Source organism: Bison bison, unplaced genomic scaffold (assembly GCF_000754665.1).
Source record: "Bison bison bison isolate TAMUID 2011002044 unplaced genomic scaffold, Bison_UMD1.0 scf7180017864147, whole genome shotgun sequence".
Taxonomy (NCBI): domain Eukaryota; kingdom Metazoa; phylum Chordata; class Mammalia; order Artiodactyla; family Bovidae; genus Bison; species Bison bison.
Window position 1 is genome coordinate 18237 of NW_011494719.1, and position 9483 is coordinate 27719.

The 9483-nt window shown below is 38.4% G+C and overlaps 1 protein-coding gene across 1 annotated transcript; it reads left to right on the forward strand.

Annotated features, from left to right (window-relative positions):
• The first annotated feature begins 2750 nt into the window (after window positions 1–2750).
• Window positions 2751–9063, forward strand: PTP4A1 (protein tyrosine phosphatase type IVA, member 1). The gene is made up of 5 exons (XM_010840804.1): window positions 2751–4344; window positions 5541–5633; window positions 5923–6053; window positions 6892–6966; window positions 7689–9063. Exons 1-5 carry the CDS (start codon window positions 4240–4242, stop codon window positions 7804–7806), a joined length of 522 nt encoding a protein of 173 aa, XP_010839106.1. The 5' UTR covers window positions 2751–4239; the 3' UTR covers window positions 7807–9063.
• The last annotated feature ends 420 nt before the right edge of the window (window positions 9064–9483 follow it).

Genomic DNA, 9483 nt, shown 5'->3' on the forward strand with positions numbered 1-9483 from the left:
CTGAAGGCGCGGCGCAGACCCGTGACCCAGGCTGCGCGGCCCCGCCAGGTGAGCCGCCCGCCCCTCCCGGGCGGCGGGAGCAAGTCTGGGCTTGTCGCCGCCCCGAGGCGGGGCGCGCCGGCAGGCGAGGAGCGGCCAGCCTTAGAGCCGTGGGAGCGGCTGGCACGCTCCGCTCAGGCCTCGAGCGACTCACGGCGCTCAGTAATCTGGGCCTTCGGGCTGTTCTTGAAACTCTTCTTCTTGTTGCCTCTCGCCGGCTTGTGGTACCGTGGCCAACCAGACCAGTGAGGTTGAGCTCCCACCCGTGGAACTCTCTAGTATTCCACGAATACTAAGTTGTTTGCACAGTAGTCTGGCACCGTTGATTTCATGAGATCTAGATTATGAGCCTTTTTTTTTTTTTTGGCCTCAAGGAAAGACTTGTGGGATCTTAGTTTACCGATCAGGGGTTGAACCCTTGACAGTGAGAGCGCAGAGCTTCCCTGGTAGCTCAGCTAGTAAAGAATCGGGCTGCAACGCGGATCCTCGGTTCGATTCCTGGGTCGGGAAGATCCCCTGAAGAAGGATAGGTTACTCAATCCAGTATTTTCGGGCTTCCCTGGTGGCTCGGACTGTAAAGAATCCGCCTGCAATGCGGGAGACTTGGGTTGGGAAGATGCCTGGAGGAGGAGGGCATGGCAACCCACTCCGGTGTTTTTACTTGGAGAATCCCCATGGACAGAGGAACCTGGCGGGCAAACGGTCCGTGGGGTCGCAAAGAGTCGGACACAACAGAGCGACTGAACACACAGCACAGTGAGAGCACGTAGTCCTAACCACTGAACCGCTAGGAAATTCCCATCCTGTTACTCTTTTTCTATGAATTTTTGTGTGATGGCAGTGAAAAAGTTGAAGACAGGAATGCTAGATCATTCTCAGGAGTAAGCAGCATTTTATACATGCACTATTCCAGGTGCATTATATAAAGTATAAGTTGTGGGAGAAACTCCAATTAACCATTTGTCAAACAGTTACAGAGATATATTGCTTTGACTCTGCAATATGACAAATTTCTGCACAGATATTGCCGCCGCACCCCAACCCCACCCCCAACTCCCCGCCCCGGCCGTGTGTGTTTCTGTGATTATATGCAGTTGATAGTGGGATGGGGAAATTACTTGGGATTTCCAAACTTCCTATCATAGTTTTTGCTGGGACGAAGAAATTGGAAATAGGGGAACGTCTTGGGCAAAACAGAAAGACGTTAGATATTTATGCTTTTGTGGAAATCCATCATCTGTCTTTCCCTCACCCCCCACAATAACAGCGTGGCTCCACTCAGGGAAAAAAAAAAAAAAAATCCTAAAATAACCACCGTTTCGTTAAATAAATTATTTCTTTCTGTGATTTCTCCTTAAACAGCCTACTTGGAAAAGATGTGGCCAGACTAGGCAGTAACAGGAGTTTTAGCTGTTAAATATGGAAATCAGTGGTGTGCAATACTGTCTCTATAAAATAGCTTGCAATTGAAAGAGGGTAGCACTTGGAAATCAGAATACTGAAATAAGAGCCCTTGACCTTAACAGCTTTGCAGATTGCTTTAATTCACTGTCATTGGAAAAGTGCCAGAATAAACTGTTCATTCTAAGGAAGTAGTATAACGATTTTATTAATTTATCCACTAAAGGTCTGTCTAGTCAAGGCTATGGTTTTCCAGTGGTCATGTATGGATGTGAGAGTTGGACTGTAAAGAAAGCTGAGCGCCAAAGAATTGATGCTTTTGAACTGTGGTGTTGGAGAAGACTCTTGAGAGTCCCTTGGACTGCAAGGAGATCCAACCAGTCCATTCTGAAGGAGATCAGCCCTGGGATCTGGAAGGAATGATGCTAAAGCTGAAACTCCAGTACTTTGGCCACCTCATGCGAAGAGTTGACTCATTGGAAAAGACTCTGATGCTGGGAGGGATTGGGGGCAGGAGGAGTAAGGGGACGACAGAGGATGAGATGGCTGGATGGCCTCACTGACTGGATGGACGTGAATCTGAGTGAACTCCGGGAGTTGGTGATGGACAGGGAGGCCTGGCGTGCTGCAATTCGTGGGGTCACAAAGAGTCGGACAGGACTGAGCGACTGAACTGAACTGAGAATACCTGTAACGTGTTAGAGGCAGTGGCTGGCTCTTAGTGCTCTTGTTAACCTGCTGTTAATATTTTTTCAGTCCTGTTTACTTCCCACCACACAAGTTCCTTATAAACTACTTGGAAGAAGACTAATGTCAACATCAGTGCTTTTCCTGTATATATTCTGAAAATATCCTGTGAACATTCATATTATGTTTGATGTTAGCATAAAACTCATTTAGGTCTTTAAGGGGAACTTGGGAAAAGTATAATTGGTAACAGTTAACTTGCTTTTTGAGACTTGTGGGCAAAATGTAAGGTAATTCACACCACCCCACCACCAGTTCCCCTTGACACCAGTTCCCCTAGATTACCACCCCAGGAAGTGACAACACACACTGGTATTCTTGCCTGTAAAATCACATGGAGAGAGGAGCCTGATGGACTAGTCAGTGGGGCTGCAGAGTCAGACACAGTGTAGTGACTAAACAACACTACACTTCCCTCTGTCGTTTTCTTTGGATTAGATTTCAGTTTAAGACGGAATTAGTGAAATTTTGATTTTAAAATACAAAGGGAAAGGGAAGTCGCTCAGTCGTGTCCGACTCTTCGCGACCCCATGGACTGCAGCCTACCAGGCTCCTCCGTCCATGGGATTTTCCAGGCAAGAGTACTAGAGTGGGGTGCCATCGCCTTCTCCGATGAATGAGTGTACCTATTTGTAAAAATGTGACTGATGAAAACAGTGCAATCACTAGGTTATCACACTGTGGGAGTTCAGTTGTCAAGAGGGAGCAACTCAAAGGACATCACACAATCTATAAACCAGCTGGAAGGAGCCATCCAGACTTTGCCCTGCTGAACCCTTTCTGGGCAATGATTAGAAAAGTCCTCATAGGTGATGTACTGTGTGCAGAAGCGCTGATCAAAATCAGGTTTGGCATGGTACACGACTGTATTGATGGTTTGAGTCACGTCACTGTCTGGCTTAGGCTTCCTAATGAGGATCAGGCCCCCACCGGCAGCAACAAGCTTAATAAGGTGGTCCTTTGGATGGTGTTTGAAGGTTCCCCCAAAATACAAACTACAAAAGAGTATTACAATTATGGACATGTTTTTTATAGTTATAAATGGAAGTTCTATGTATGTGTATGTAGTGTGCTTATGTTTCATGTAACCAGTTGATAAACTTCCAGACTCAAATGAGGGATAACTGTTAAAGGGAAATAGTAAGTTAATAGGTTGTGAAGGAATGAATGGGACAGTATATATGGTAGCATTTTGAAAATGAATTTCTTTTCTTAATGTATTGACCAATATAGTGAATTTTTGTAATATGTAACAATATTTTGCCAGTTGGAAAAAATCAATATAGAAAGTTGTGCATAATAGTTTATAACAGTGTAAAGCAAATAGCTGAGTATTAAAAGGAATAATTAATAGAAGAATGTATATAAGGGATATTCACCAAATGTAACAGTGATATTCTTTGAGCAGTAGTTGTATTAGATCAGTAATTTTAATTTAAAGTAATCTTTGCTTATTGACTTAACCTGTAGTCACCCTGTATTTTTGTGGTTCAAGTGAAAGTTAAAAAGTTAGCTTGGGCCAGAATTTGAAAAGATAGCTATGCAGTTAAATACTGTAAAAACATGTTCCTTTTGAATTGAAAGCAACATTTTTCTCTGTTTTAAACAGCAGTTCTGTGGTGTTCTCGGTCACACATTTATGGAGTTTCTGAAGGGCAGTGGAGATTACTGCCAGGCACAGCACGACCTCTATGCAGACAAGTGAACTGCAGAAATTCATTACTGCTCAACCAAGAAGCCCCCAAAAGACTGGTTAACCTGGACACAAAAGTGTTGAATTGAAATCCACAGAGCATTTTTATACAAGAGTTCTGATCTGGATGGGGTAAACCTCAGTGCACTTCCTTTCTATTGCCTCAGTATTACTGGATTGAAAAATTGCTGCTTCTTGTTAAGAGGTTCATTCATTCATTACTCCCAACTTCATACTTAAAAGCACTGAGAATTTCAAGTGGAGTATATTAAAGTTGACTGTGTTTCTTTGCATCATTTCTGTATTCAATTTTTTAAATTCTTTCATATCCCTATTGAGTGTTTTTTAACTAAATTAACATGGCTCGAATGAACCGCCCAGCTCCTGTGGAAGTTACATACAGGAACATGAGATTTCTTATTACACACAACCCAACTAATGCAACATTAAGCAAATTTATAGAGGTGAGTTTTGATGCTTTTTAATAGCTTAAACTGATTGTAGTGTAATAGTGGAGCTTTTATATAGCAGTGTTTTGAAAATTGTGAGGTGGTTGATGACAATAGCTCCAACTCCCAGAAATATCACTGTCTTCTCTAGGTTAGGTGAATTATTTTATACATTTTTGAGAAGGCCATGTACTTGAAATAGATTAGGTTTATAAGTTAATATCTAATTCCTCATGCCTCACAGTTTTCTTCATTGAAATTTATATGTGAACTGTTACCTGTGGCTGTTGCTTATAAAGTTGTTGGAAGGAGGCTCACTTTGTGGGTTTTTTACATTTTCTAAGCATAATGGCTGACAACTATAAACCAAAGTTAGTTTATGTCTTGGCCCTCTTGACACTTAGGATACAATCTTCAGCCACTGATTTAACTGTGTTTCTGGTGGTTGCTAGATAGTCAAAACTGTCTCACTGCTTAACCTCTTGACTGTCAGAAAGGATTGTAATGTTGAATAATTAATTTGTATGCACATGCATTTCATTTTATAAATATCTATAGATAATCAAATAAAAAATAGCCCCCCCCAGATCATAGGAGTGCTTTTAAATTTTATTATCAATATATTTTTTAAATGCCAAGTGTTATAATTAGTAATAATACATTGCATTTCAAAGCCTATAATCTTAAATGGTGGGAAGTTTAACACTGCATTTTTGAGATTTTAGATTTTTTAAGTATATTTTTAAGGCTCTAAACTATATACTGTATGCTGCAAATGAGAAGAAGTTTAAAGAATTAATATATGTCAAGTCAAATGACTTTGTCATGAGTTATTCCTTTGGTTCCTGAATGGCTTCTGATTCTCTTTGTCAGTGCCTCAGCCAGCCAGCATTGCCATGACTGTAAACAACTTCAGTAAATGAAGGGTCGTGGACTTTTTTTTAACTTAAAATTTATTAAAAATCTGTGGTTTAACATTGCTGTTCAGTGCTATTTTAGTATAGTCATTTAAAGTAAAAGATTGCTTCTCTTTTCAACATATATGATTTTCTGTTAACCAGCAGTACCTATTAGATGATCAAAATGACAAACTGAGCAAGAATAATGTGATTATTTTCCCATCCCATCCTCTAGAGCCCATTAAAAATAAGAACAAAACAAAAGGAAAAACGTTTGTATAAACCCTTCTCTGTTTCCATGTTTTTATCCAGGAACTTAAGAAGTATGGAGTCACCACAATCGTAAGAGTATGTGAAGCAACTTATGACACTACTCTTGTGGAGAAAGAAGGCATCCATGTTCTTGTAAGTGTTTAATGGTTCCTCTGTGTTTATATTACTGTGCTGCAAGTTTAAGTTGTTATAAAATTATAGTCTTAGTTTCCAATTAAGGTGAAAGCTGACCAGAGATTTAAAGTAATAAAAGATCTTCATAAAGATTCAGCATTTATTTGCATTTCTTTGACTGTGGGGTTTCATAAAGAAGCACTTACTAAAGATAAAATGCTTTTGAAAACATTTGGGTGTTAGAATTTTAGAATTATTAGTGTGGTATTTATATTAAAAATCTAAAATGTATATTCTTTTGACTTAGGATTGGCCTTTTGATGATGGTGCACCACCATCTAACCAGATTGTTGATGATTGGTTAAGTCTTGTGAAAATTAAGTTTCGTGAAGACCCTGGTTGTTGTATTGCTGTTCATTGTGTTGCAGGCCTTGGCAGGTAAGAGGGTTTTGTAAACCCATTTAATGGTGTCGATCTTAATTCTTAGTGAAAGCTTCATTTTTGGCTCCTGTAAAGACAGTCACCAGTTTGTGAATCAATTTGCTCTGTTGGCTTACTGAAAGTAGGTGAGTGTAACAGAGTAATGTATTCCAGTATATTTGGAACTGACGAGTGCTATTGCTAAAATTTATTATACTTGCTTCTATGGGCAGAATTGCTTAATTATGTGTTCTAAGTTGTACCTATAGTCACTGTCCGAGCTTACTGGGAAAATCACTAAGATGGATTTGCATTGAATGTGGTATATTTTTGCATCCTGATTCAGTAGGAACTCATTACCCAGTAGTGCCAAAATACATGTGTCCATATTATTACCAATGCCCTTGGCCCCTGCTGCCCCCAAAAAAGTCCAAGTGGAGAAGAGTGAAATGAAACCGCATGGCCCTGGAGAGGTGGGCATGCAGCTGTGTCTCAGTCTAATTGATCATGAAACAAAGCAAATTTTTCTGGAAGATACTTAAGTGGAAAGTATTTTTCACTGCTAGGAACTTAAGGAAATATTGTCAGCATTTATCAAGATACTGCTCTCCAGTAATAGAATTCTTAATTTCTAGACTTACTTGTGTTAGTTTATGTAGTTACTAGTTTTCTTTTTGTTATAGATGAAAACCTGGATATGCGAAAGTGATATTTTATTAATGTCCAACATTTTCTATAAATACTAACACAGGAAGTGTGGCATAAATAATAGTGGTTTTGGATAGGGGAATGTTTGGAGTATTGAATTTTCCAGAATTTGACTTTGAAAAATAATATATCAAAAATTCTTCACCAGAGCTCCAGTGCTTGTTGCCCTAGCATTAATTGAAGGTGGAATGAAATATGAAGATGCAGTACAGTTCATAAGACAGTATGTATTTAATAAGTTCTTTTCATTTGCACTTTTTATTTCCTCATTGAATGTTGGTGAATTTAAATATATTAATACTATGAAAGCAATTTGTTTCTAAGAGCCTATCTGACCATTTTGTTCATTATTGAGATAGTATTGACACCAGGAAATATCTTTCCCATTCACATAGATGTTCATACTATAAAAATTCTAATCCAGTAATAATTCTGTGAATTATTGATTTACTTTAAATTCTTGATGAAGTTGTTTATTTGCCTTTTTATTGAGGTGTAGTTTATATAGAGTAAAATGCACAGATCTCACAGATAGATGACCATAACAGCCAAATAAAATAGCTACTCAATGCAGTGTGTAGAATATATTAGTGATTCCAGAAAATGCCCTCATGCTCTTTGTAGTCTCCCAGCCACCAGAGGCACTTTCTTTCGGCTACATATTACAGTAAACTAGTTTTGCCTTTTCTTGGACTTTATATGAATGGATTCATAAATTTTGACTATTTTAATCACCATCACCCCAAAGATTGAGAAAATTAACTTTTTACAGCTCTTTTCCCCTTTACACATGTTGCCAGTCCATATTTCTCCATTAAGTCACAATTTAATAATCAGAAGATAAATTGCTACAAGAAGGGTGATAATTGCCTGCTATGGAACAGTAAATGTTAATATGCCAGAAGGACTTTGCTTTAATTATGTCCTTTGTTTTCTTCCTTCTAGAAAGCGGCGAGGAGCTTTTAACAGCAAGCAACTTTTGTATTTGGAGAAGTATCGTCCTAAAATGCGGCTGCGCTTCAAAGACTCCAATGGACATAGAAACAACTGTTGCATTCAGTAAAACCAGGGTGCATGATGCCATTGATTGGAAGTGGAACCTGAGACAGGATGGAATTTGTCATACATAGCAGATAGCCCGGTTGACTTGGTGAATAAGTCTGATGAAGCTTCCATAAGGAGTGTTGAAAAGCAGTTTTACCAGGCCATAGGCCTGGCAGAATTGTAGTCTCTGTTCAGGTTATGATAAACCTATTTGGATACTAGTAAAGAATTCTTGCTGTTCAGCATTTAGTATGTGCTTATAATTTGTACCAATTGACCTTTCCTGAAATCATGCAGTATTGAGTCATGTCATTAAATCTGTTTCCATGCCAGAATCTTACCAATATGTAATAAATTTAGAAAGACTAGGTGCCAAAATACCCAGCACAATACTTGTATATTTTTAGTATCATATAGAACAAATCCCAGGAACTATGAACACTCTGGACCTTATGTGGTTTATTCCTTGCATCATTTCAAACATAGAAAATAGGGCCTATGAGGTTTGTTTGCTCACAATATGTTTACATCTCCCACATTCATACCAGTATCCATCAGATTTGCTCCCTTTTTAATTAACCAAGTCTTACAGTGATTATTTAATATCTTTCTATAAATCTCATTTTATGTTGTAGAAGGCCTCCATTTTGAAAATCTACATTGTACAGAAGCACATGTCTTTAATGTCTCCAGACAAAAGCCTTACAGTTCATTTTAATGTTTGCACTTCGGGGTGCAACTTACAGGGAGGGCCTGAAAAAAGAATGGGAGGGGACTATTAAGTATTTTTAGTAAAATGTTGCCTTTGTCTTGTGCAGAACATGTAGAATATGCGCTTTAATTTAGTAAATATTTTTTTAAAAGGTAGAAATACTTTGTTACTGTAACTAAAATAATTCTTAATCAAAATTTCTGAAATTCTTGTAATTTTTTTTCATACTTACCTGAAGTTGTTTACCGACTTAGTTTTAAGTGTGATTCCCAGTCTCTCTTGCAAAATAAAGTGGGTTTCTGCTAATGAATTGAGCAGACGTTTAATATTTTATATACCTTTTGAGCTGTGTAACTTAATATTTGGATACTTGACAATTTGTTTTATTATGTAATTGATAAAATGGTGATGTGTATTAACGTTAGCTCAACCATCTATTTATACTGTCCGGGAACAAGTGGTTATAGTTCTGTGGGAGAAATAATTTGTCAGTGTTCACCAGCTTGTAAAAATCTAGTGCAAGAGCTTAAACATTAAATAAACGATGATATGCGTTTATCGTCACTGAAGTTGTTTTGCTTCTCGTTAACTTATTTTGTAGGACACCATGTGAAAGAATTGGTCTTAGTGCTATTTGAAGTGTGGATTTTGGTTAACAAGTGAAGGATTAAATGAAGTTGACATGATAAGTTCCTTGCAGACACAGGGAACTTTATTGAAAGTGCTTTCCATTATAAACTTTTTAAGGTTTAGATGACTTTGGACCAATGACCTAATTCTGTTCTGAGGAGAAACTAGTAGAGGAAGGCCATGATTTGAAGCGCAGTTCTACCAACCAAGTGGTTTTGTGCAGCTTACCTTCTGGGCATGTGTTCTCATTTGCGTATCAATAATTGCATACCTTTTTAAGTTTTGAAGTTAATTCAAATCTAAGCTTTTGGCATGTGAAGTTAAGTTTCAGCCATCTGAAAAGCTTTTGTATAG